This window comes from Delphinapterus leucas, chromosome 6 (genome assembly GCF_059928025.1).
Source record: "Delphinapterus leucas isolate spDelLeu-1000000601 "Yukka" chromosome 6, BTC_Dleu_Yukka2, whole genome shotgun sequence".
NCBI lineage: Eukaryota > Metazoa > Chordata > Mammalia > Artiodactyla > Monodontidae > Delphinapterus > Delphinapterus leucas.
Window position 1 is genome coordinate 107,555,730 of NC_143134.1, and position 27,893 is coordinate 107,583,622.

At 43.4% G+C, this 27,893-nt stretch overlaps 1 protein-coding gene across 1 annotated transcript in view; it reads right to left on the reverse strand.

The window, feature by feature from the left end:
• Positions 1–17,352, reverse strand: part of LOC149749040 (astrotactin-2-like) — a 30,475-nt gene extending 13,123 nt beyond the window's left edge. Inside the window, exon 1 of the mRNA XM_022578910.2 lies at positions 16,036–17,352. Coding sequence (XP_022434618.2) covers positions 16,036–16,263 — 228 coding nt within the window. The 5' untranslated portion in view covers positions 16,264–17,352. The remainder of the gene's footprint in view (positions 1–16,035) is intronic.
• Positions 17,353–27,893: the final 10,541 nt, after the last annotated feature.

A 27,893-nucleotide genomic window follows, 5' to 3' on the forward strand; every position in this document is an offset into this window, starting at 1 on the left:
GCTATTTTTCTTGTCAGTTCACTCCATATTTTAGCTCCCATCCATCTCACGTAGAGGATGAAGTGCTGGGTTTTAAAGCATTAAAAATAACAGGGAGCATTTTTGAGCAAACCTATATGCCACACACAGTGCTCCGTGTTTGCCATGAGGAGTTATTTCATTTGCACAGCAATGCCACGATTCAGTACCTCTATCACTCCCATTACACAGAAGGTGAAACTGAGGCCTCAGGGAGTCTGGGTTCCTTGCCTATGTCACATAGCCAATATTTGGCAGAGCAAAATTCAAACTTAAATGTGTCAAATTCCAAAGCCTGAATGTTTTACCACTGTGAGCTAATTTAATCCTCATAAGCCCGTATATTAGGTTGCATTGTCTCCATGCAATCTTTGAAAAAGTTGAACCTTTAAAAAGATCTGGGGACTTCCCTGGTGGTCCAATGTTTAAGACTCCGCGCTCCCAATGCAGGGGGACTGGGTTCGATCCCTGGTCGGGGAACTAGATCCCGCATGCATGTCGCAACTAAAGATCCCCGCACACCGCAGCGAAGATCCCACAGGCCGAAACTAAGACCCAGTGCAGCCAAATTAATTAATTAATTGGGCTCGTGTGATCAGGTGACTTGCACAACGTCACCAACCTAGGGTGACTCAGATTCCAACACATGACCTCCTGCCACCATGTTTCTTTTTTTTTTTTTTTCGGTACGCGGGCCTCTCACTGTTGTGGCCTCTCCCATTGCGGAGCACAGGCTCCAGACGCGCAGGCTCAGCGGCCACGGCTCACGGGCCCAGCCGCTCCGCGGCATGTGGGATCTTCCCGGACCGGGGCACGAACCCGTGTCCCCTGCATCAGCAGGCGGACTCCCAACCACTGCGCTACCAGGGAAGCCCCACCATGCTTTTTACACCCTATTTTCCAGCTATGCTTTCTCACCTCTCGCCTCTTACATGCTATTTTCTCTCCTTGGAACACTCCTCCCCCATCTAATAATTTCCCCCACTGACCAGTCCATCAGCTCTCAGCTTGGAGACCACCTCTTGCAGTCCCTGGTCCCTGGGATAGACCCCTTCCTTTGTAACACATCTCTTCCCACCTTCCCCTATTACAAAACTTATTTTCCTGTGTTGTATTTTATTGTCTGTGTCATTGCTTGTCTGTCTCTCCTAACAGACTGTACAAATTGACGTTGGAGCCCTGTCTACTTTGTTTACCATTTAATCCCTAGTGCCTGACAGAGTAGGGGCCCAGTAATTGATTAATCAATTAGTCTGTCATAAGTTAATTAATGTTAAGAACCCTAATCCTGTCACATCTCTGTCCCTTTGCCTCCTGTTGGCCTTAGCTTGGAAGATTTCTCCTTTGCCTGGGGCCTCAGGATAATCCTGGGCTCTTAACCTCTGCCATGCTCCTACTGGATGCTCACTTTACTCCTGAGACCAGCCCAGGAGATCTAAGAGCCAAAGTTCTTGACCCAAAAACCTTCCACACCCTCCAGTAAAATATGGAAGGGCTTTTGAGCTTTTTGTACAAAGCATCCCAAAGATCAGAAGGATCAAGTGCAAAATTACTTTGAAGACTCTTTCTTAAATATTTATGCAAATTACACTCCGCAATAGACTTTGATTGCTTTTAATATTAAAACAATGGAGTTTTCCCCAAAGTGTTTCTCATAGTATGATTCCTGGCCCTCTTGCCTCACTAATGGCCTGAAACGCTTATTAGAAATTCAGATTCCCAGGCCAAACTCAACCCACTGAATCGGAATCTTGGGAGAGGTGCTACAGAACCCATGATTGAATACACTCCCAAGTAATTCTTAGGTATTATTAAGTTCAAGAATCTCTGATCACTTTATCCTGTGGCTTTAGATATATCCTGGCATATCATAGTGTATCCCCCTGAGTCAGGGTACTTCAGTTTGAGAATAAAAACTGACAGGATTTTTAATAGATACGCTTCAGGTTATCAGATACAAGGGATGGTTTGGTGTGCATATTTGAACTAAACAAAAATAACCCTGTTGTTTTGGCCAAGAGTAGTGGGACCAAAACTGGCCCAAACTGGAACAATCACATATTTTCCCTGGGAATTTAGATTCAAATGTTCATTGCTCTCTCTGAGTGCTTGAACTGGTATGAGATGCAAGGCTAGGCTTGGCTAGGCTGGGCTTGTCATGTTGAGCCACATGGATGGAAACCAGAAAAGGTGGGAGGCGGAGGAGGAAGGAAAGAGAGAGAGGAGAGAGAGGAGAGAGAGGAGAGAGAGGAGAGAGAGGAGAGAGAGGAGAGAGAGGAGAGAGAGGAGAGAGAGGAGAGAGAGGAGAGAGAGGAGAGAGAGAGGAGAGAGACAGACACCAATCAACTGCAGAGGGAAACAGAACGTCAGGCTCCAGGATTACTGCTGACAGTGGCTTCCTGGATGCTGGTAGCTCAGCTGCGCTCTCTGTCCTTGAGTTACATGAGAAATCACTGTATCATTATAATAATTTCTCCATTTTTCACTTAGACTGTTTCAGTGGGTTTCTCTTTTTACCAATAAAAGAGCTATGACTGAGACAAGTATAAAGATTGTTTCCTAGCCTGGCACACAGGGCCCTTCACACAGTGATGCCACACAATCTCCTTAGCTCATCTCCCACAACTATAGTCTTCCTTGGTCCTACCTAACATCTACATTAAACCACCTGCCATGGACCAGACAGGCAACACACTCTGATGCCACTGTGTCTTTGCACATGATTTCCCTCAGCCTATAATGCCTTTACCCCATTCTACCTTTCATCAAATCATACTCATTATTTAAGACCCACTACAACTGCAGTCTTCTCTGGAAACTTTTTTCTGATTTCCCAACAGAACTGAAGGCCTCCACTGCACCTTGGACAATACATCTGTTAGTGAACCACAATATTTTATAGAACTATTTATTTGCATACCTGTCCTCTCCACTGAACTTTGAGTTCTTTGTCTTATTTTATCAGAAGCTCCTACACAAGGCCTGGCCCAAAGAAGGTACTCCATAAATGTCTGTTGTATGAGTAAGTGTTGCACGAATGAATGGTACATTCTGAGGACTAGAAGACTGAGAGCTCTTTGGATGTCTAACCCATGTTATCCTAGTAGACCTGCCCAGTCATCAGGGTAACAGACTGTGCTTACATTGTTCCAAACTGTCTCCAGACCATTTGTCCTGCCTGTCACTGAGCTGATAGCAATTGTGAAAGTGATGAATGAGCAATAGGAAACATCAGTTATAACTCCAGAGAGAAGACACAGCCATATCAGTAGCCTCATACATCTAATCGTGAGTCATCTTCCCAAGGCATCTTGCCCTGTGACCTTGAACTGCCAAGGGCTTCTCAGTCCTGTACAAATCCAAGCTCTTCAGAGGATGGCTCCTCCTCTCAGCCTGTCTCCTACAAGGCATTGCTCCTGGCCCACTCAGTCCTGGAAGGGGAAACCTGGATGGAACTCACACACTTTTCCTAAGGGAAGCCTTTAGCCAAGGATCCCAGCCCCACCCAATAGACAAGACCTGTCTTCTAAGGCCTGCTGTCCTTTGACAGTAACTCCTCTCCCCTTGTGGTGAGAACATCTGGAGATGAGAGGCAGGTGGGAAGCTTTCAAGTGGAGGATCTGTCCAAGACTGTGGAGCTTATGTTGCTAAATGCTAGCTGAAGCTAGTGGTGAGTTCCTGAGTAAAGGACGGCAAAACTTCCCTTCTGTGGCCACTGGTGACCTCATTCTTCCAGTACATCCATTTTCCCTTAGGAGGCATCTGAGGGAGGTGGTCTCTCCAGCTGGTGGGGCTTCCATGGTTGGGCCTGTGGGTAGGGGCAGGGAAAGAAGGGTCGGAGGAGAGGAGGGGACATGCTGTCTAGACCCATACTGAGTTCATCTTTGCCTTTGAGAAGGTGCCTTGGAAATCTGGCTAAAAAATTATGGAAAGGGAGATTCCTACCAGGTTCATTGTAGCCATATTTCCAAGCTGACAAGCTGGACTCTGAGAAGTCTTGATCCCTTAATCTAGCAAAGGATGTTACAAATGCTGGAGGGATGGCAGAGCATGGAGGTTAAGAATACGATCCTTGGAACCAAACCCCTGGGTTCAAGTCTTAGTGTCATCACGGAGCAAACTTGATAAAAGTGACTTCAGTTCTCTATGCTCCATTCCCACAAGTGTAAAATGGGGATGTATTAATACCTACCTCAATAAAGAATGGCAAAAGAATAATTTATAAAGTGCCTAGAATAATGCCAGAACCACATATATGTTCACACATATAAATATATCTGATAATTAAAGAGTACTGACAAAGCTTTTAAACTTGGATATTCTCTAAATGGAAGCAAGATAGTTATTATGAATTATTATTGTTTATTATGAATGTAGTAAAGTTATTTACAGGCAACAGTGATTCTAGGCTCATCTATGCTCAGAATTATTTTTCTTCTTTTTAACATTTTTACAATGGGGAAAAATATGTCATTAGAACCAACTATCAGAGACGGCAAGATTACCTTTACTTCGGGGAAGCATGCCTTTCCTCGTCTCTGTGCACTGACTACCCTTGCAGTTTTTTAATCGGCTGATGCCTGAAGGTAAGGCAGTTACAGTTATTGTACACCTACTCTGTGCTGGATGCTTTAATCAGAAGCAATAGCAGAAGCAGAAGAGAGAAGGAGGAAGAGAAAGAGAAAGAGGAGAAAGATGAAGAAGACAAAGGCAGAGGAAAGAAGCTGCAACTACTGTTGATCGAGCTTCTAATCTCTCTAGGCATTGATAAGTGCTCTGCATATATAATCTTATGCAACCTAGCAACAACTCTGTGAGCTGTGACCATCCTCACTGAGATTCTGAGTGTTGAACTTATAGCTCCAGAATATCTGCTAAAGTGAGAATGTAAGCCTAGGTCTATCTGATTCTTATACTGCCCTTCTTCACATCTGTCATCTGATATAATACGCAGAAGCAACCTAGGCAGCGAGTCTTCTTATCATCCCCGTCTGACAGATAAGAAAATGAAGCTCGGGTAGGCTAAGTCACCTGTTCACTACAGGTAAGCATGTGACATCCAACAGGTAAGCAGATTTGGAATTCAAATCTAGATCTGACTGACTCCAAAACTTGGGGCCTTTCAATTACAGCTCACTAAAGCACCTAAAATTTCAAAATCTCACTAAGAAGTCTGTTTACTTTGAATGTAACTAATATAATTCCCTGAAAATAAAAAAAAAAAAAGTAAATAAAGCTGTCTATCTATCTATCTATATATATATATAAGTATAGAGCTATACCAATATGCCTACCTTAGACATATATCTAAATTCCCATTTTCTCCCGTTCCATTCAAAATGGGATCCGCACATTCAAGAAACAACTATGGGAGAAGCATCATGGAGGGATGGACAGAGTCTCACTAATGTATGATCCCCCACCCCCAAGCAGCTACCATGCTTCCACTTCCTGGCATTCCCTCAGAGTTTCTGAAGGGAAGCGATAATTTCTGGAAAGGATTCAGGTTGGGCAAACTAAAGTTGAAGCAGCCAAGCCCAAGCTCTTTTAAGAATGGATTGATGCGTCTAAAAAAGGGTTGAGAAGAGGGTGTTGGCTTGAGTAAACAGGTCCTTGTTGAGTTTTAAGACAAGAACTTCAAGCAGATGGTGTAACCAATGTCAGCTTCTAAAAGGGCTGAGAAGTGACCAAAAGGTAAGAATGGAGCAAGATGTTTTATCATCAAGGAAAGGTGAGGAAAAAGATAGTGACAGGAGGTGACTCTAGATTCCAAGAAAAGCTACTTGATGATGGAATAGCTTGTCCACGTCCAAGAGTAGAGGAAGGACCAATGATGCGGTAGTCTCTATAGCTTACGTGTTGAGACCACAGCCTATGGGGCCACACAGACAAGGGTTTAAATTCTGGTTCCATAACTACTGGCTTGTGACACTGATACGAGATTTTCCCTCTGAGCTCCCGTTTCCTTTAGCGAGCCAAAAATCATGTTTTGAATACTATGAGCATGACAGTAAAGATAGAAGCTATTGTGACCCAGGGCAGATCCCAAAGTCTGGAAGCAAGAAACTTGGATTCTACCCTTAATTCTGCAGGCAAGTAAAGCAGTCTCTGTGTATTCTAACTTCTTTCTTCATAAAGCATACATCAAGAAGGACACAGGCGTACTGAGTTCTTTCAGAGGCTAATACTCAGAATGGCTGGGATAAGACTGAGTCTGAGATATGAAACAGACTCGTGATGAAAAACAATTACAGGAACCGGGCATGATTACCAGAAGAAAAGTTCAACGGAGACCAAAGATGTCATCAAACACCTGGAAGGCTGGCACTTAGAACTAGGAGAGAGGACAAACTTTCATTGAGCTGCTTCTATAAGCCAAACGTTGCTACTAAGCACCTTACGTGGATTATTTGTTAATCTGCAAAACAATTCTATAAGGTAGACATTATTAATCCCATTTTACTCATGAGAAAAAAAGAAGTTTAAAACCTTAAGTGCTGTGCCCAAAGGCACAAAGACATTTTGTAGCAAAGCTGGTATTCGAATCATCTGATTCCAAAACGTATGTTCTGTCTGGTAAGTCAATAGGTAAGTCCATCTCAGTACAGTGTTGATGGATGGAACTGGAAACAAAGACAGGGCATGTACAGGAAAATAATTTGACTCAATATAAAGAAAGATATTCTAGTGGTGAGAGAACAGGCTGCTTAGGGATCACTGAGCAAGCTGTTCCTGGGAGTATCCAACACAGGCTCCTGCAGGGTACGGGTGCAAAGAATCAAGCAACAGACTAGGGCTGGACTAGATGCCTGGAGAACCTCTTCCATTCTGAGTCTGTCTTCTCTTTCTTTCTCACACACACTGTTTTGATCATAAAATATAATAATGAAACGTGGGAGAGATGAAGGAGGAGGGACAAGGGGAAGAACAGGGAGGAAGGAGAAGACAAGTAAGAGCTTGTCTATACTCAGCACTCGCTATGCACCACGCACAAGGCTAAGCATGTTAGATGCCCATCTCATTTAATACAATAGCCTCAGAAATTAGGTATTATTATTATTATTAGCCCCACAACACATCTGAGGGAACTAAGGCTCAGAATCCCTTGCCAAAAGTCACACAGGAGAAAGGGAACAGCCAGGACTTGATGACAGATTTGACCGGCATCAAAGACAAAACTGTTCTTTTAGATCACTTTGGTCTACAAGTCTATCAATACTGGCTGTGGTGGACTGCCAAAAAATCAAGCCTGGTCGAGCCTCTAGACCTAACTACCAACTTACAGGAAGTACAGGGGTAGAGGAACATGCTAAATAATACCATGGGGCTGCAATGAGCAAAATCCCCTGGGAGCTATACCCAGTTTTCTTGATAAAATATCACAAGGAATAAAAAGAGTTGGAGGAAGAAACCTATAGATTAAAGGAGACTTAATTATCAGCCAATCATAACGTTTGAATCTTATTTAGATCCCAATCTGAACAAACTGGTACCAAAAATATAAGACAATCTAGTAAACATGAACAATGACTAGATATCTGATGGTGTAGAGGAATTGTTAGTTTGGAAAGCAAGGCAATGATATTGCTATTTTTGGAGTCCTTATATTTTAGAAATACGAACATTTACATATCAAATTATATAGTGTTTGAGGGGACAGAGCCGGCGATGCAGGCCTGCAGTAAGTTGATTATTATTGAAACTAGAAGATGATACGTACATGGAGGTTCATTATACTAGTCACTTTAGCTTTGTACATGCTATACTTTTCTAAACTAAATTGGTTTGGAGTTAGGTAGCAGAAAATCCAGGAATATGACAATGCTCCCCCAAGTGGGAAAATTTGGAGATGAATCTAAAAAAGAAAAGAAACATGTAGTTCCAAGAAGAAGCTAATTACTTGAGGGTTTCTCCTCTTCTCAGGACTTAAATTTATGGTCTGGGACCCTTCTGCTCAGAAACTCAAGGAATGACATGACTCTGTTGACCAGAGACGGCTCTGTACAGATTTACCAACTGTGTAATGGTACAAACTCATGCTGCTTTCAAACACATCTGCCTGGTGAATTGGGAGGCACATCTGGAATGACTTTTTTTTCTCCTAAGATTAGAGAGAAATAGGCAGAGAGAGTTGAATTGTTGGTGAATTTTCTCTACGCCCTTAGCATCACTGCTGACTGAAGTTGCCTAATGACCCAAGAAGAGCCCCCTGTGAACAGGGATAAGCTCCAGCAGGGATGGGGCCTGCAGCTTGCTCTGTTCCTGGAAACCCAGCACTACCCTGGCTGTTCTGCACGACACCCACCCAGATAAATGATGGTTGTATGACAGATGAGTGCTTGTGGGACAGCTGGAAAAGGGATTCCAGCCCCAGCTCTGACATTTGGTAGCCCTGTGGGGCTTCAGAGGGTGGTACCCACTCTTTGTGAGCCTCAGTTTCCTAATCTGTAAAGTGAAAATAAACACTGCTACCTTCATAGGACTATTGAAAGAATTAAGGGAGTTAGTGTATGTGAAAGCACCACGCAAGCATGCTGATGCAAGGTGGTCATTCATTTTTCACACGTTCATTTAGTTATTCTCATGAAAAATATATTTATTGAACTTCTACTATGAGTCAGACACTATAGTAGAAGCTATTGGTGCAATGCTGAACAAAAGTTTGTCTGGACCCTGGTCTCATGGAGTTTACCTCTTAATGTACAGGAAAATATTTTGACTCAATATCAGAATGGACATTCCAGAAGTGAGGGAAACAGGATGCTTAGGGGTCACTGAGCAAGCTGTTACTGGGAATATTCAAACACAGGCTCTGTAACATTTGTGAGGTGTGGCAGAAAGGAATCAAGAAGTAGACCAGGGTTGGACTAGACGTCTTCATTCCTGAGTTTATCTGCTCTTCCCTCTGCATTGGCAATGTTGTCGTGATAAAACAAAATAATAAAATGTGGAGGAGGAGGAGATACAGGCATTAATCAAACAATTAGAAAACATACATAAAAGTATAATGAGAGGGCTTCCCTGGTGGCACAGTGGTTGAGAGTCTGCCTGCCGATGCAGGGGACACGGGTTCGTGCCCCGGTCTGGGAAGATCCCACATGCTGCGGAGCGGCTGGGCCCGTGAGCCATGGCCACTGAGCCTGCACGTCTGGAGCCTGTGCTCCGCAAATGGGAGAGGCCACAACAGTGAGAGGCCCGCATACCGCAAAAAAAAAAAAAAAAAAAAAAGTATAATGAGAAATTATGATAACTGCTATGAAAGAGAGATAAAAAGCCTCAAGAAAGTAAACCAATAAACAAACAGGGGGATCTTATCAAATCTAGAAGCCTCAGCAATCTGGTGGATGAATAGCAGTCAAGTCAGTGGAAAGGAGAAAGGAGGGGGAGGGTAAAACAAGTTCCAAGTAGAGGGAACAGCATGTACCAAGGCTCTCTGGCACCACAAAGCACAGTTCCAGAAAGTAGAAGATCAGGAGTTGTAAGAAGTGAGAAGCGCAGCCCCTTGCAGGCCACGGTAAGCACCTGGGTCTGGATCCCGAGAGCAGCTGGAGGCCAGTTAAGGGTTTTCATTGGAAAAGTGATGTGAGCAAGTTTTAACTTTGAAAATATCACTCTGGTTACCAGGAAGAAAATAAATTAGAGGAGGTGACGGTCATTGTTAGCCAGTTAGGAAGCTACTGCAACAGTTCAGCCAAGACTTGGACCAAAATGGGTAAAAGTGGACATATTTGAGAAATTCCTAAGAAGACAATTCTACAAGGTTTGTTAATGAGCTATAGTTTGGGGGTGGGGAGTGAGCACAGGAGGAAGGACAAACAGGTATCAGGAATGTCTCGCTGGTTTCCAGACTACAAGAACTGAGATGGAAATCCAAAGGTGCCTATCAAAAGAAAGACAAAGTCATCTATGGCAAATGTGGTGTCTGCATGGGTTACACATGAGGAGAAGCTACTGTATTTCCACTGGGTGGAGGGAGCCAGCCCTGGAATGAATGGGGGTGAATCAGTGTAGACAGCAGAGGTAGTCTATTCTTTCAAATCTTTTGGCCACTGAGTCAAAGAAATGAAGACACAGTGGCAGGAGAAGGTAATATTAGGCAATGATAGTGTCCTCAGTAGACTTCCATTTTTTTTACCCTTTATTAAAAAGTTGAAGGGAAGTAGCTAAGAGAGAGACTACAGCAAAATGAGAAAAAGCAGAACCGCTCAGATCACACCCTGGCTCCACCAGTTCTTATTTATAGGATCTTGGGACAAGTGATCTAACTTCTCTGTGCCTCAATTTTTCCCAAGGGGAAAAGAAAGATAATAATAGTGCCCATCGTGTGGGGTTGATCAGAGAGTTCAGTGAACTAAGTACATAAAGTGTTTGAGCTGAGCTCCTGGCACAATTGAAGTGCTCAGTAAGTGGTTGTTCTTAAAAGTACCAGGAAAAGACATTCTGTGATTCTCTTTTTTATTACATTTGCTAACTGAATTCAATGTCCCATAGGGGAAAAAAAAAGCTCTACACTCTTGACACGCAAAAATGCTTGCATTTGCTAAGTCTGTTTGTCTTGCATATCTTACTGAATCTGGTAGTTTTCTGGTCTCATGAAATAGCTATGTTTTCCAGTTTTGCAAGCAGACAAGCCAAGCATTAAGTTCCTCTTTTGTAATTGACCATGAGCGTGTTGAGTAATATGTGGATTATATCCCCCTCTTTTCTTTGATCTTCCCTCTTGCCAAGAACTGCCTGACAGCCTGGTTCCTGGCCAGTTCACCTCCTTCTCATAATGCACCGATGGAGAGGAAGTGGCCCACAATAGCAGAGATTTACTCCAGATTATAAGTACTTGACTTTCTTAATCCCTAAGCAAGGAATTCCCTGAAGGAATATCAGAATGAGAAAGACATATGAACAATGGTTTTGAGTAGTGGTTCTCAAGCTCAGTGTGCATCAGAATCACCTGGGAAGCCTGTGAAAATAACAATTCTCAGCCTCACTCCTCTAGAGAAACAGAATCAGTAGGAGGAAGCCAGGAATCTGCATTTTTTAAATAACACTTCCCCCATTCTCAACCTAAGTGATCCTGATTGACTTTGTGACGTTCTGAGTTCCAAGTCTCCACACTCCACTCCACACTCCTGACCTCTTATTCTGCTTTACTTCCCCTCCCCTTTGCCTTTCAATATACTATACTTTTCACTATTTTTATTGTTTACTTTCTATCTCCCACATACACTCCAGGAGAAATTAAGTCTCCAGATGGTTGAAATATATCCCTGTTTTGCTCCCTGATGTAGTCCGAAAGCCCAGAACAGTGCCTAGCCCATGGGAGATCCTTAATAAATATTTGTTAAAATTATTTGAATTGAGTCCCCACCCTCCCAGACATCCCATATATGGACTTCTGCAGTGGACACCCCAACTCACTAGTCCTCTTCTCTTAGTGTTCTACAACGTTTGGGTCAAAAACGTTTAGAAAATTTGCTGATGCCATGTAGCTTTTCCCCCAGAAGAAAAATGCAATAATATATAATTCTGCATAAACTTTCTGGCGATGGAGGTCCAACAACCCTTCAAAATCAATGATCTGCAGACCTGAAATTAATAACCCTTGACATAAAACCAGCCCTGGTCCCTACAATTCACCCTTCCACTGTTGATGATGTAATTATTATGCAAAAATGCATGTCTGGTTATGGCTTTCCCTTGACCCCCAATCTTCAAGAGTTCCCTATAGTTCACACTGTACTCCAATCCCTCAGCACAACGTTCAAAGTTTCTGCGACCCAGTTTTCTGCACATCACTTCTCGTTTTCTATCTCCCAAATTTTTCACGCCTGTAGTAAGAATGATTGACTAAACATACATTTTGGACACAGACTTCCTGGGTCAGAGTCACTAGCTGTGTGATGTTAGATGAATTATTTACCTAAGTCCTCAGATTTTTTAAATTTTTAATTTGTGAAATGGGCATCATAATGCAAATGTGCCAGGGGATAGAGTGAGAGAACACATACAAATACACACAAGGCACTTAAAAAATGCCAGGCATACAGCTGGCACTCAATGCTTGTTGGGTTTTTTTCTTCTATTCTAAATGTTTGTTACACAGCATTTGACATAACTTTCTTTCCTCTTCTTTTCCAATATACCTTAGTCTAGACCAAGGTTTGTCAAATTTTTTTCAGAGGACTACAGTAAATATTTTTGGCTTTGCATGTCCTACTGTCTTCTGGGGCAACTGCTCAACTGAGCCGTCATGGCAGGAAAGCAGACATAGAGATGTGTAGACAGATGAGTGTGGCGGTGTGTCACAAACTTTATAAAAACAGATGGCAGGCTGGATGTCACCTGTGGGCCAGAGTTTTCCAACTCAGGCCTAGGTTAGCTTCAGAATCTCACAGACTTGGGTTCAAGCTTCTCTGAACCTCAGTCTCCTCATCTATGAAATAGGGATGACAATAATATTCCCCTCAGAAGTTCTTGGATGATTGAATGAGATAAAGCACAGAAAGCCCATGGCAGTTTTTGGCATATAATGTACATCTGGTACCTAGGATTATCTTTATCATCAACAGAGTAGTCTCAAGCTATATCCACCATCTGTACACACCCACCTTCCCTGCTGCAAGAACCTTTTCCAGATTTACCTCCCCCCAACCAGAGTTTCTTTCCCCCTCTTTTCTAACACTGTTGGAATGTCTATTGTATTGTTTGAAAATAAGTCATGAATTAATGTAGCATGTGTAAGCAATTAGTTACTTATGTGGCTCTTCTGCCTCATCCCCTAGACTGTGAGGTCCTTGAAGGTACAATCTGTGTCGTGTCTCCCTCTGTACTATCTCTCCTCACGCAGTATCTACACACACCACACACTCAACGAGAGGTTGTGGTGGTGACGCTGCTGCAGCAGTGGTGATGGTGGTTACGATAAGGGTAGTGGTCACAGTGGTGGGCACAGCTGTGGCGGCAATAATGGGGCGGGGGGATGATCTTGGCTGTTAATTTCTTTTCAAAGAGCAGTCATTTGGAATTCTCTTCTCTGTTTGAGCCAAGAAGTGTAAATTGAGCAAACAAATCTTTCTGGCAGAGGGAAAGGATCTGCTAGAATATTAGAAAACCACAACAAGACCAAAATTACACATGGTTCTTCCTAGGGCAGCATGGAAAGAAAAAAAATATATCATATTATTGGAATTCAGGGGACTCGAGCAATAGAAAAAAAAAAAAAAAAAAGCATCCAGATCTACAGAGTATTTTATAGTCTTCAAAACACCAGCAAACATTCTCTTAATTTTTCTGCTTGAGAGCCCTATGGGGAAAGTTACCACCATTTCACAGATGAGGATACGAGTCTGAGAGAGACAAGAGACATCGCCCAGGTCAGAAGCCATGGCTGACTACTTCAAATTCAGACTTGGCTGTGTGCCCTAGAGCAAGTCATTCCTGTCTCCAGGTCTCAGTTTTACTATTTGTAAAATACAGAGGGTATGATTTTAATACCCATCTCTACTCATAAATGCTGTGTCATTGGGATGGAGTACAAGATATGTGAATCTTTCTCTTCCCAGTATTAACTTAAGGAGTAAAATTGGTAATATCTTTGGATGGAAAATAAATTGCAGGTCACAAGATGCCTCATCCAACATCAAAATATTTCCCTTATTTTCAGGGAAGAACCTAGATCTGACCCTAGATCTGTCAAAAGGGACTGTGGGATAAAGTTAGCCCATACTTTTCGTCATACAGATAAGGAAACAGACCAAGACAGTAGAAGTATCCATGCCCAATACCATATAACAATCAAGGACAGAACCTGGTACAGAGTCCAGGTGTCCCAGTTCTTCCAAAGAAAACTCCCAACCCCCAAATGGATAGGGGTAGATACTGTAATGTCTACTTTATAAATGAGTAAAATGAAAGGTCACCCAGACGATCAACGGGAGAGATGGGACTCAAATCCAGCTCAGTCTGGCTCTTCACCATGACACAATTTTTTCTCCTGCATTTGGAGCCTCTTCTTATTCACCCAAAGGCTAAGTTAATAGCCACACACAGTCTTGGTCATTTAAGCACTAGTTGTGCTTAGCTAAGCTCTGTGGCTTTGGGCTGTGTAAGGGTCATTTAACAGGTGGAGGGAGAAGATTGATGCATTAATCAAATTCTCCATCATTAAGACTTTTTTCCTGCTTTGCTTATTCAGAACCACAGCACAAAGTGTAATGAAAGGCTCCTTTCCAGCTGAGGCAGAAGGCATCATCCTTTCCCATGCATTCAAGGAGATGGAACCAAGGATATCCCAACCACCAAAGGAGCTAGTGTCCAATGGTCCCCAAGGCTATGAAGAGCACACCCTGGCCCTTGCCCAGAATCAGAGGCCTGAACAGCCCCACAAACCTCAGGCAAGTCACACCCACTCTCTGATACTTCCTGACCATGCCATATAACGGGACTCAGCAGTTGACTTAGCATCTCAAGGTTTGTCAAATTTTTTTCAGAGGACTACAGTAAATATTTTTGGCTTTGCATGTCCTACTGTCACTCTTTCTGCCACACAAATCTCATCCTATCAGCTTCCTGCTAACCATGTATCTTCAGCATGTCACTGCCCTCCAGAGGGTGTCCAAACTCCAGGACCCAGCTTACAGTACCCTAGATAGTCAGGTGCTTTCTGTCCCCTTGGCCTCATATCTGCTCTCCCTCCATCTCTTCGTCTCAGTCATGGGAAATTTCTATAGGTCTTTGTAGAGACCATGTGCTTTTCTGCCTCAGGTCTTCTACCTGAAGATATTCTCCTCACTTCCTTATTCTCATCCCTGATCTGTCCTCTATGAGACCCTACCTGACCACTCACCATGCACTGGCACTTACTCAGCCCAGGAGGATGCTTTGGGAGGGGCACCTAATCCATAGCGTCCTATTGGACTTGGTCAGTGGTCTACCAGATTGCCTTCTCTGGAGGCCCAGGGCTGTCCAGAAGTTGTTGGAGAGGGAAGAGTGGGGACCAAGTGGAGATGCTTTATCTGCCTTCTTCCTTACTGAAGCAGTGGCATCACTATTCCTGGTTTTATGGATTGGGGTTCCTGAACACTACATTTGGAAAAAAATGTTCCATGAACACAAGTGTGCAAACCAGTGAACTAAATCATTCATACAGTCCTCTCAAGCCCTGACATGCTATAATTGAAAGTCACAGAGATAGAAAGAGGAAAAAGAGGAGATATAATTTCATGATTAAGCATGTAGGCTCTGGAGCAGACCAACATGGAGCAAATCATTCAACATCTTACATTTCCTCACTTGTAAAGTGGGCATGAGAAAAGGATGAACCATACGGAATTGCCATCTTTATACACAAAAAATGGTCAAATGTCAGAAATTCCATATGAATCAACTCAATATTTATAAGTAAATCATAGATCTGGAGGGTAAATTAAATGAGATAACCCAAGTATAGTACAGAGGCAGAGGCTGCTAGGTTTTCACCAAACCCATACCTTCTTCTCCTAGGCAAACAGATAGAATACATTTCCCTGTCTTCATTTGCAGACAGGTGTGCCCAGTGGCTGAATTCTAGCTTAGCAGAATAGGAGATGAAATGATAATTTGCCATTTTCAGGCGTGGCCCGTTTCAACTTCTCATGTGCAACCTTCCATGTTCTTTCTTCTTCCACAGCAGTCGTGGAAGCATTAGATTCATGGAGCACAAGATGGAACAGCCTGGGACCCTGAACTACTTCTCAGAGTAAAGCCACCCATCAAGCAAACACTTCTATTTAGGACTCTGCACAACAAGAAATAACCTTAATTGTACTAAGCCATTGAGATTGGAGAACTTGCCAGTTACAGCAGCTTGTGTTACCAAGTTATATACGTGCTTACAACACGGTAAGGGATCAATAAATGTTAGCCCTCACCATGCTGTTGATGACGATGATGACAATCCCAGGGGACAAAGGGCCCACAGAGGCAGGAGGTAGGAGGGTTGGTTCTTAGGATTGACTCAGTGGCTGTGTCAGGGGACCTCACCTCTTTGGTGCCATTGTCCTGAATGAGAGTGTAAAGTGGTACCACACGGTTGATTTCCAGGAGCACCGGTGTGGGGCTCAGCTGCTCCTTGCCCGGTCGGCGGCAAAGGTGGCAGGTAGATGGACAGCGGCCTTTCTCCTCACAGCGGATCTCCACACCTGAGATGAGCTGGTCATCAGACAGCATCTGGGCCGTCAGCAGGCCTGAGAGGTAGGTGATGAAGGGCATGGACTTGAGCTCCTTCTTGCTGCCCAGCTCCGTGGTCTCTGGAGAAAGAGATGTAAGTTCAGTATTGTTCAGTACTGTTCAAAAGGTCGGACTCTTGAACCCATTACGATGTGCTAAGGAGGTAGTCGTCCACTGGAAAGGGAAAAAAGATGATAGAGTGGTTCCTTCATGATGCTTTGGAAAGAGCACTGACCTGAGGGCTCAGAGACCAGAATGGTGTCTTGTTATACCATTTATATTAAATAACCCTTTGCTTTCTCTGGGCCTCACTTTCTTTATATTTAAAGTCAGTAGGTTGGACTAGAGGATTCTTCAAGGACCTTTGTAAGATGTAAATACTCAAGCATATTTTTCCCAATAAGAAATTCTTTTGTTTACTGTTAATTTTTATAAATTCTACCTTTTTTTCAAAAACTTGTTCCAGTCCTATATTTTTCATGCAGTTCCATGTAATGGGTGAGAGACAAGCTTCGGAGTCAAGTCAATTTCAGTTTAAATCTCACTTCTGCTGGGTAATAGCTCTGCTGCCTTGGGAAAGTCTTTGAATGTCCAGGAGCTTACAGTGATTAATTGCATAATGTGTGGTTAACGATAACAACTGAAACAGTTGTGACTGGTAAATGAGATAGAAGGAGATGGACCTGTCTGGAGAAGGCATTATTTCCCCTTTCTTTCCGTGCTCATCTGTCCCCTTATTCAAATTTCTTTTCCTCAGTGTGCTGTCATGTGCATGAAGGACGCACGCCCCATTCTGTGCTGTTCCTCTTTATCCCTACAAGTGGCATTTCACACCTCTGTGCCTTTGCTCTCCCTGCCCTACGTTTCCCCTCTGCCTCCCCAGATCTTTACCACCCATCAGCGCTCCATTCCAATGTGACCCTCTTCAGGAAGTCTTTCCTCCTTTCCCCAGCCCTTCTTCTCTGATAAGTATTTCTGCATGTAAGACCCTATCTTGTTAAGCTCATTTTCTCACCTCATTTTCTGTTGACCTCTCCAACCATAAAATCAGTTCAGGGAGACCAGGGGCCATGTCTCCCACTCCTGTCCCCTCAATATTCAGTGCCTAGAATGGTGCTAGGGATATACTTGAGAGTTTATCGAGAGAGATTATATAACTGTGAATGGTCAGAACAACATTTATGATCTAGTCTAGAGGCTCCAAAATTCATCTGAGGAATTCTAGGGATCCCAACAGCCATCTCAGCAGCTACTTGAAGAAGGCAAGAGGGAGACTGAGAAGGCAGGACTCTAAACCTGCAGCTCAGCTTCAAATAGAGTTGTTCCACTTGTATCTCTTTTATAGACTGGCCTTCGATGTAAGATTTCACAAGAAGAAAGGGCTCAAAGCTTGAAAAAGTGATTTGTACAACTCAGAGGGTTCCATTTACATCACGGATGATGTAAATGGTGTCCTCAAAGTTGTGCAATGTACAGTCTGAGTGGCAAAACAAGGTGGTCCCGTACTAAGGGACAAAACTTGGTCCAGATGGCATTTTCTTCCAAGCCTGGTGAAATCAGGGCAAGCTCCTGCCTCAGTGGAAAACAGGGGCCCTGGGCACCGAGGCCTGGGAGAAAGAAGGTTGTCTCCTGCTTTTGCTCTCGGCTTGCAGTGACATGGAGCTGATCTGGAAATAGGCTTGCCAATTAGAAATACAAATAAACGCAGTCTTCATTCATTACTCTCTGGGCCCTCGGGCTTGGGATCTGGGCTCCACCTTTTCTGTCTGGCTGTCAGCAAATACTTATGAGCACAAGATCAAAGGCTCTGGGGGAAGAAGACAAGGCAAATTCCAGCTAACCAATCCTTCAGAGGGATTAAAGAAGGGTAGTTACTAAGATAAACAAAACAGAGCTGTGAAGAAGGCATCTCAGCAGCTGGGGAGACAGAGACAGTCTTATATACAAAAGAAGATGATGATGACGACTTTTGGAAGTGCAGGCCAGAGGGACACATTTTGGAGAAGGGGGACTTCCAACTTGGGAGAGAATAACTCTTCAGGGGAGGTCAGGGAAAGTCAGAGCTGCAAGGACATTAGAGAGCAGTTAGCCCCCACTGTGACCCAGAGTTCACTAAACTATGGTCTGTGGGTCAAATCCAGCCCTCTGCCTGCTTTTGTAAATAAAGTTTTATTGGAACACAGTCCCTCATTTGTTTATATATCGTGTATGGCTAAAATGCCAGAACTGAGTAGTGGCAACAAAGACTATATGGCCCACAAAGCCTAAAATATTTACCATATGACCCTTTACAGAAAAGGTTTGGAAACCTCTGCTCTATAGCCCTTGCTATAGGTGGGGAAACTGAGTTTCATAGAGAGGTTACACAGGAATGTGGCAGTATGATGGATTAGTTAAAGGAAAAACTTTGGAATCAATAGACCATCAATACACTTGGATTATTAACCTCCAAGGAGAAAAAATAGAGTGGGGCACCTTTTCTCCATAAAATATCTTTTGAAAACTATTGAAAAAGCATACCTTTGAAAAGTCTAATCTGGTAAAACCCTCCCATTCAAAATGAGAGGAAACTGTGTCCCAAAGAAGGAAAATGACTTTCCAAGGTCACATGATGACTTAGTGATCCTTTCAGCACATGACCTCAGCTGTCTGTTAACCAATTCATCACTTAAACTAAACTACTCGTGTTATCTCATTTTTTTAGAACACAGATGCCTCATCCCTCATAGCACCTTGCCATAATTTAATTGGGAAAAATATGTAACATGGTGCTGGGAGTAAGAATTCCCTTGATCAAACAGACATTCATAGACATTGGGTTAAAGATCTATCTGTTTAACAGCAAAGTGAGCTATTGATCTTTGCTGGTCTGCTTTTGTCCAATAAATCCTTTTTTTTTTTTTTTTTTAACAATCTATCAGTTCAAAAACACGGGGTTAAAAGCCCATAGTCCAGGCTGAAAACTGAATTCTAGTAGCAGTATAGACCTCAAGCTGAATTTAAGGGCTCGTTTTGCAAAAGGAGGGCACTTTGGTATCATCTGGTCCAAACCCACGGCTTAACAAGTGAGGAACCTGAGACCTAAATGGAAAAAGGGATTTACCTCTAAGTCCCATGCATTTATTAACAACGATCCTTTTTCATAAAGATTGTGTCATACCTAAGTTATGATCTGGAGGAGAGTTACATCAGGGAAGACCATTAGCCATTCCATTAATTGTTCCTCTGTAGATGCTACAATTGTGAAAGCCAACTGCTTCTGATCCAACTTCACTCGGTGGCTAAAGTCATCTTTTCAAAAGGCAAACTCTATATTCTCCTCCTGCTGAAAACTCTTGCATGGCACGTCACTGCTCTTAGGATGAAGACCAAAATCCTTACCATGGCACACAGGTAACATGCGAATGAGATCACCTGTCTGCCTCTCCAGTCTGATCTGTCACCCTGTTCCTCCCGATTCTCCTACTTTCAGCTACACAGGCCTTTCTGTTTCTCGGCTACACCCTGTCCTTTCTCACTCAGTCTTGGCACGTGCTCTCTTCTCTCTGCACAGAATGCTTTCCCCATCCCGCCCTCTGGCCCTGCCTTCTCTTGGCTCTCACTCCCATTCACCCTTCAGATCTTAGTTCAGGGGCCAGGACTCTGGTCCTCAGAAATGCCTCCCCTGAACTCCATCCCCATGCCTCCAACCTCTATTAGGGTTTCATACTAAAGATCCTCACGGCATCCTGTTCTACGTGTCACCTGTTAATGTCTCCAGGCTATAAGATCCATGAGGGCAGAGACAGTGTAAGTTCTGCCAATTCCCATCCACTTTACGTATTACCTGGAATGCAGTAGGCTTTCGATATGATTTTCAATAATATATTTGAATACATGTATATTTGTATACCCTGACCCCTGGGCCATCTCATCCAAGCATCGATGAGTCTAAGAGTGAAGATTGGTGAGTTTCAGGACTGACAATTAATTGATGGCTTGTAATCAAGTGTAAGCTCTTCTCAAAGTAAAATTAGCTCTCTCAGTTGAAAGGTTGACAGATGAATAGCTGATCAATTTGCCAGTCGCTCTGACCTCCTCTAGGTTCTCACATAGGCCCTTGCCATTGAGGGGATGGGAGAGTTTAGTTAAAACAGGCTGTCTTTAACAGGCCAAGGATAAAGAACATTTTTGAAGAGACTTATCCTCTGTTCACATTTCCCATCCCTCTGAACAATGCTTCCAAAATAGGATCATGTCTGGTTTCAAGCCCAATTCAGTTCCAATGACACTACAACCCGTTCATTTGAGAACCTGCCAAGTGAACTCTCTTTTTTCTCCTCCCAAATTCCTGCTGGGTATTATTTTGTTGCCACCAGAAAGAAAAAAAAAAAAAAAAAAGCCTCAGTTGAAGTGACAACTCCTTGTTGGGAGGGCAGCCAGGGCTTTTCGGCAGGAGGTGATGGCATCGCTTGCCCTCATCCAGAAAACAAAACAAAGGCATCAGACTAAGGGCTTCTGGGAGAGCCAAAGCCGCGTGAATGTTTGTTCAATATTCGGCAACAGTGCAGGGCGCTGCGTCCCGAGTCAGACAGGCTTGCTTTGGCAATAGGCTTGCACTTGAAGCATTTAAAGACTCCACAGGGACCAGAGGGGCTCAAATTAGAAACGCTAAGGATGGGGGCGGGGGGGAAGAGGGTGAGACTTTTATATCAGAAAGAATGGCCTTTATTACAGCAATGGCCTCCCAGGAATTGCTGAAATGGGATCATTTCTTAGGCAGAGTTACTGTCTCCTCTTGGAGGAAAGCAATTGCCCTGAAGCCTGACTCAAGGACCCACAGAAATATCCTTAACAAAGGGAAAGTAGCCAGCTGAGATGGCATCCGCAAGGACTGAACTTCTGCGCTATGCATTCTGAACTTCTCAGCCTGAGAGTCAAACTCCAGCATCATCAGCGTGCCCTTCATAAATAACAGTACCATCCTGAAAGACTACTTGTAGGGATTAAATAAGGCAAAGGTTTAGCACTCAATCGATACTAGTTGTTATCGGTGTTGTTGTCGTGATTGTTTTAATTATTGCTGTGCTGTTGCTGTAACAAGATGTTAAAACTGAAATTTCTACTGAGACACCAAGACAGAATAGAAGTGAAGTCCCAGAGCCAGGCCCCTATACACAGACTTTACAAAGGAGATGAATCCTGACTAGTTTCATAACTCTAGAAACCTCAGCCAGAACAAGGAAATAAAATGAGGTCAGAGAGTAGACGGGAAGGATATAGGAGAGATTTGCTTTGGAGACAGCTATTACCTAACGTTTAGAGTCCCCAGCACCCCAGGTGGGTCATGTAGAGCACATTACCTTCTAATCCCAAGTTTTGTGATAAGGGGCCTCAAAAGAGTGCCTCTTGGAGAAACTGCTACATTTTCTCGGCAATGGGGAAGATAGTGGACTAGGGTCATACCCCACCTGCAGAAGTTCTAGTGGCCTATGGCAGCAGGGCGGAAGAGGCAGCATAGGGATTAGCCCCAAATCCCAGAGGTTGCCAGTGGGAAAAATGCTTGAGTATTTCCCCCGGACCAGATGTGGGTCACATAAGAGAAAGAGCTGGGCTGGATCTGTTTTGAGTCTTACCCAGGAGGAATTATAACAGAGGTTGAGAGGTCCCCACGGTGAGAGTCTCCATAAGGTGAGCAGCCAGAGAAACAGAGGGTGGAGAGGGATGAGCAGTAGCCAGCCACAGAGATGCTACATCGTCTCAGGTCTTGGGAGAAGGCCCTGGCCACGAGGACCACTGAAAAACCACAGAACGCCCCCCAACCCCGCCAAGAGAGAGGGTCGGTTTTAAAAACCTGCCAGGACCGGAGAACACAGAGCCAGACACAAGGCTATCAGGGCAAGTATGACCTTCCGAATCCTTACCATTCCTCTCTCCTGCTTTGACTGTAGAGGGAGAGGAAGAAGAAGAGCAAGGGAGAGAAACAGAACGAAGGCCAACCTTGCCCCACCTCCTAACATCCCCAATGGGGAGGGAGAGGAGATTTGACTTGTCAGATTTAGAGATTTGATTAAAATCTTGGACTAGACATCCTAATTCCTGATGTGAAACTGTGTTATCAATTTAAAATGTCTATAGCACTGTCTGTTCCACAAAAGTTATAATAGATTAGATGTGGCTTAGCTAAGATTTTCATCTAGGAGCAGAGGAAGGTAATCCGGTGAATATGTTAAAAGGAGTGTGGGAACCAACTATGATATGTACTTTCGAACATGCATATATTCATGATCAGAACTATACTTTGATCATTCTCAATTTGTACTATCGACTGAACCATTTACATCATCATTATAATGTTAAATTAATAGTTAATGTTAACATCTGCCTCCCCAACTCAACTGTGAGCTCCATAAGAACAAGAACTATGACCATTTTCAATGACCGCTTGCATCCCCAGCACAGAGTTCAATGTCTGATGTCATGCAGACAGTTTGCAGGTGACTATCTGAATAAATAAACAGATGAATGTGTACTCTGATTCTTTTTTACCTTTAATCCCCTCTATTCCTGTAACCCTTATCAGGCTTCAAATCCACTATCTCAATCTTATCACCATAGCCCCAAAGGCAGACAGTCTTAACCTTACTTTATGAATGTACAAATGACAACTCAGAGAGGTAAAGCAATTTTCCCAAGACCACAGAGCTTATAACCAGTCTAGTTTTTTGCACCTGGTCCTACTGCTCCTTTCGTTGTCCAAATTTCTTGCCGAAAAATTTTCAGCACTAATTCTTACTCCTGCACAAGTCATCCCTGTTGTAAACACTTGGGCCTTCCCCGTTCCTGCCACCCCCCAGACAACAACCCTAGGCTTCCCCACCCCTTTCCATGGGCTAAGGGATCTCATGGGTAAAAGGCACTTTAAAGGTCAGCTGGTCAGAAATTCCATCTAATGTTTCATTCACCACCAAATGATCCTCCGACTGCTTTTTGGATGCTTCTAATGACACAGAACTCATTACCTTTTTAGGCCTCCAGTTCCATTATGGGACAGCTCTGTTGAACCTACACTGGCTTGCCGTCTAAAAACTGCAATTCTCATTCTAATCATAAGACCCAGACCCAGAGCTATGCACTTTGTGCTTCTTGGACACCCTATCTGCAGTACTCAAGCCTGCCTCTACTTGGGGTCATGCTAAGATTAACCAACAAACTACAGTTCAGGCAGGTGAACTCCCACCCTTAGGAACTGTGGGGCATTCTTGAGTGCTTTCTGATTAAGGTGTGTATGTCCGAGTGTGTGTGTGTGTGTGTGTGTGTGTGTTGTGTGCATGTTTGAGGAACGGAAGGGGAAGCAACAGTGCAGACTCTAAACAGAGGACAGGTCTACAAAACTGCCAAATCCTAGGACAACTGATCTCCTGTCCTAACCTGATTTGCAGCTTCTTCCCTAAATACACAAGTAATATGCCAAACTGCAGAAGGGAAGCTATAGGACAGTGACTTGCTTGGGTTTAAATTCCAGCTTTTCCGTTTCCAGCTGGATAACCTTGGACAAGTCATTTAACCTCCCTGAGGCTCCATTTTCTCATCTGTAAAATGTCAACAATGCTAGTACCTAAATCTTGGATTATTTCGAGGATAAACGAGAAACAGAACTCAATGAAGAATTTATAAATTCTAGGGTGTCAGGAGCATCATCAGAGGTCGTTTGTTCCAGTGCTTGGCCTTCAGCTCAGCATTATTCACTCCTGTGCATGTCTGAATCTGTAAAGCTTCCCTTGTAACCTGCTGGCGCTTTAACCACACTGTCAGGAATCTCCTTGAACTATCCGCTTCCTACCTGGTGGGACATAGTAGACAAGGGTAGAATTGAAAGCTTAAGTCTAAAGCTATTTAGTCAGACTACCCGATTCTGAATTCTGGGTAAGTCACCTCACCTCTCTAATCTCAGTTTTCCCATTTGTAAAATGAGGACACTAATTCCCCATTGAACTGCTCTGAGCATCAAAGGAGAGATGCAGCATCTATAATTTCATTATAGTCTTTGCTATCCTCCTACAAAGTAGAAATCGTTGTCTCCATTTACAGAGGAGGGAACTGAGGCTCAGAGTGACAGAGTATAGCCTACGAGAGGATACTTGTTTCAAGTGACGGCAGGTCAATCTCTGAGGAAGGTCATATCCTCTGTGGGGCAGGGAGAGGGACCCCTGGGTAATGCCCAGTAGCCCAGTAGTGGCTGATGTCTTTTGTTTGCAAATTAGGATTATTTTAATATTTTTAAAAAGCACAAAAACAGCCACGTGGTCCTGCTATATTATTTGCCCTAAAGTAAGGGGCAGAGTGAAGAATCCCAGTGCAGCTCAGTGGGCCCAAAAGTGGTTCTTCCCACAGACTAAAGCATGCTCAGCCCCCACCTCCCCCTGATTTACATCGCTCTTGCAGGTCAGGGAGCAGTCAGCATTGCAGTGTATCATTTACTCCTGCCTCTTGAGACAAGGTGGGCTGTGGCCAGTAACGAGAAGGTGAACGAAAGGCCATGTGTGATCTTCTGCTGCCCTCTAGTGCCTGCTTAGGACAATTGCTCTTGGGAAAAATCTTAGTTCTTTCATGCCAAAGCGTGATTACTGTGGGCAAAGCAACTTGCTAGGCACCGAGGGCAACAAGAAGGAGAGTAAAGGCTTAGCTATGATACAAGGAAGCCTAGCGTAATGACTACAGAGGTTCTGAACAAGCATTACTTAGAAGGCCTACCAGTGCCAGGTTTGGAGCTAGGTATGGGGTGGGGGTGATATTATGAATAATGATTTGTTTCAAACCTACCAGGACTTAAGTGCAGGGATTTGATGGAGTGTATCAGCTAGGAAGGAAAAGCCATAAGAGAAGGAAAGGGGAGACATGGAGATAAGGCAGTGAGAAGAGATAAACAATGGAGTAGGATCTTAAAGGAAACAGGAAGAGATGAACTCCCAGGTAGCGTTGGAAAGGATGTGGTCCGAATGTCGGTCAGATCTGGGTTTCAATTTCAGTTTGATCAAAACTATGCATTTGACCAGAGCTTCTGTGTACAGTTATGCGAGCTGTGTACTGCACGACAGTGACAAGGCAAGGGGGTGAGTGAGGGGCTGAATCCTGTCTCAGCTCCACTGGCCATGCCTGTACCCACGGGGTTGAATCCAAGCAGAGGAGCACCATTTCCTAATTCATGCAAAGTGTGACTTACGGGCTAAGGCTTTGGGTGTGACCATGGACAAGCTATTTCCTCTCTTGGAACCTCTGCTTGTTTATGCATAAAGTAAGGCTATTATCACCAATAATAAAAGTTACCGTAAGAATTTAGATAATGTACGCCTGTGCCTCTTCAGAGATTTCCGTTCTTACTATTACTAGTATTATTATAACTACCTCGTTTCATTTTTAAGAGGTGGTGGGACAAGTGCTTGAAACGGGGAGAGGGTAGAAAGGAAATTCACATTTCCTGAGCTTCTATTCTTTGCCAAACACAAGACACTGTAAATCTCATTGAATCCCCACAACAGTGCTTTGGCCTAGGAATATTATAATTTTTATAACCATACTTTACAACCAAGGAAACAGAAGTTCTGAGAGGTGACACACTGCAGCCAAAGGCCGTTAGGCATTCAGGCTTTGACTTCAAAGCCTCTTTTCTGTCTGACGAAGCGCAGAAGCGTCATTAATAAGAAGCCTGCTTTCTCTTCCCTGGCATCCCATTCCTCCTTTCTTAAAAACTCTACTCAAAACTTATCCCCTTGAGGAAGGATTCCAAAATGAGTTCCTCCTCAATTCCTTCCCCCTCCTTCCAGTAGCTTCTTAGACTAGGGATCAAGGAGGAAATGCCCAGAAGGAATCATTCCTAGACAGGATTTAGGGAGCGACAGGCCTCTGAGATGCTAATGGCCTGCTTGAGATGAAGACTCCCAGATGCTGCTTAGACAGGACCTTGAGGCAGCAAAGCAGGCCAACAAGACAAACCAGGCCACCTGGGGCTGGTGAGAGGTTGCCAGGTTCAAACGTCAGGGAGGGTATGAACTTGGGATGGCTCAGTTGGAGGCTTTGGTGCCATCAGAAAAGAAACTGCCACCCTCTGACCACTTTCTTAAGGGTTTGCTGTCACACTTCTAAGTCTTCATATTCACTGAAATCTTAACAATACTCAGGTTAAAAGGTCACCTTTAAACATGTTGATAGGCAATGCTTTTGGAGAACGTGTTCAGGGTGAGTTACGTCTCCCATTAGCTTCCGTCTTCCCCGTAGCTGTGCTTCTAGGGACAGGAAAAGGGACCAATGAGCCTACTCATCAAAAGATCAAATTAAATGAAAATAGACATAAAATAAAAATAAAGACTGAGGGGCTTCCCTGGTGGCGCAGTGGTTAGGAATCCACCTGCCAATGCAGGGGACACGGGTTCGATCCCTAGTCCGGGAAGATCCCACATGCCACGGAACAGCTAAGCCCGTGCACCATGACTACTGAGCCTGCGCTCTAGAGCCCGCGTGACACAACTACCGAGCCTGCGAGCCACAACTACTGAAGCCCGCGTGCCTAGAGCCAGTGCCCCGCAACAAGAGAAGCCACCGCAATGAGAAGCCCACGCACTGCAATGAAGAGTAGCCCCCGCTCGCCACAACTAGAGAAAGCCCACGCACAGCAATGAAGACCCAGCGCAGCCAAAAAATAATTTTTTTAAAAAAAGAACGATAATACAATCTCTGCAAATTTTAAATGTATATATCCAGTTATATATCAAAGTGTTGGCATAACTACACAGAGAAAATAATTATGTTGAAAGGCTTTAAAATGCAGTATTCTGATTTTACATGCTTAGGGAAAAACAGTCCAAAGAAAAAAAATGTTCTGTAAATAAATCTTAAACTAGATTTAATGGACTCATTGCTAGTTGTAATACTGGTATTGCTATTTTGAAACTATTGTGTGTATACTGTGGGCTCCAGCAGATAAGCCATCATGTTACCGTCATTAGGAACTAAGATTATTCCTGAATTGTTTGTGTCTTATGTTTATAAAGTCAAAGAAGTTGAGAAAAATTCTGTACCTTGAAATTTCTATTGGAAATCATATACACTAATGATTTGCTTTTCTCTTTAAAAAAAATAAACATTTCATAGCTCTGTCCACTGAAAAAGCCTAGAAGTAATGGTAACCTAACAGCAATAAATACCCTTAACACCCAGACTCTTGTTTTTAAATATCATTTTCCCCTAAAAGGAACAAAAGATTCTTGGAAAGATTCCTTATTCCAAGTCTGGGATAGGTATGGTACAAGCTGAGCCTGGGAAGTCTTGCTGTGCCCAAAAGCGAGATAGCTGCCAAAGACCAATGTGTTCATTTCAAAAGGACAGGCAGACCAGTTTAGAGGGGCTCACACTGGCCTAACATTGAACAAAATGAACAATGATTGTGATTGATTAAAATAGATCAGATAAACAAATTTCCTATAATTCATAACATTCCTCAAATCAAACCCAAAACCAAAGCCAAAACTCAAACTGGAAAAAACAAACAAACAAAAGCTCATTGCTCATCACTGGGGATGGCTAAGAGACCAGCTCATTATTCTGAAAACTGGTAAAAGAATCAAGTAGTAGTCAAGATTTTATCATGAACTGGATTTCAGGGTAACCACAATTTACCTTATGGAAATATTGCATTT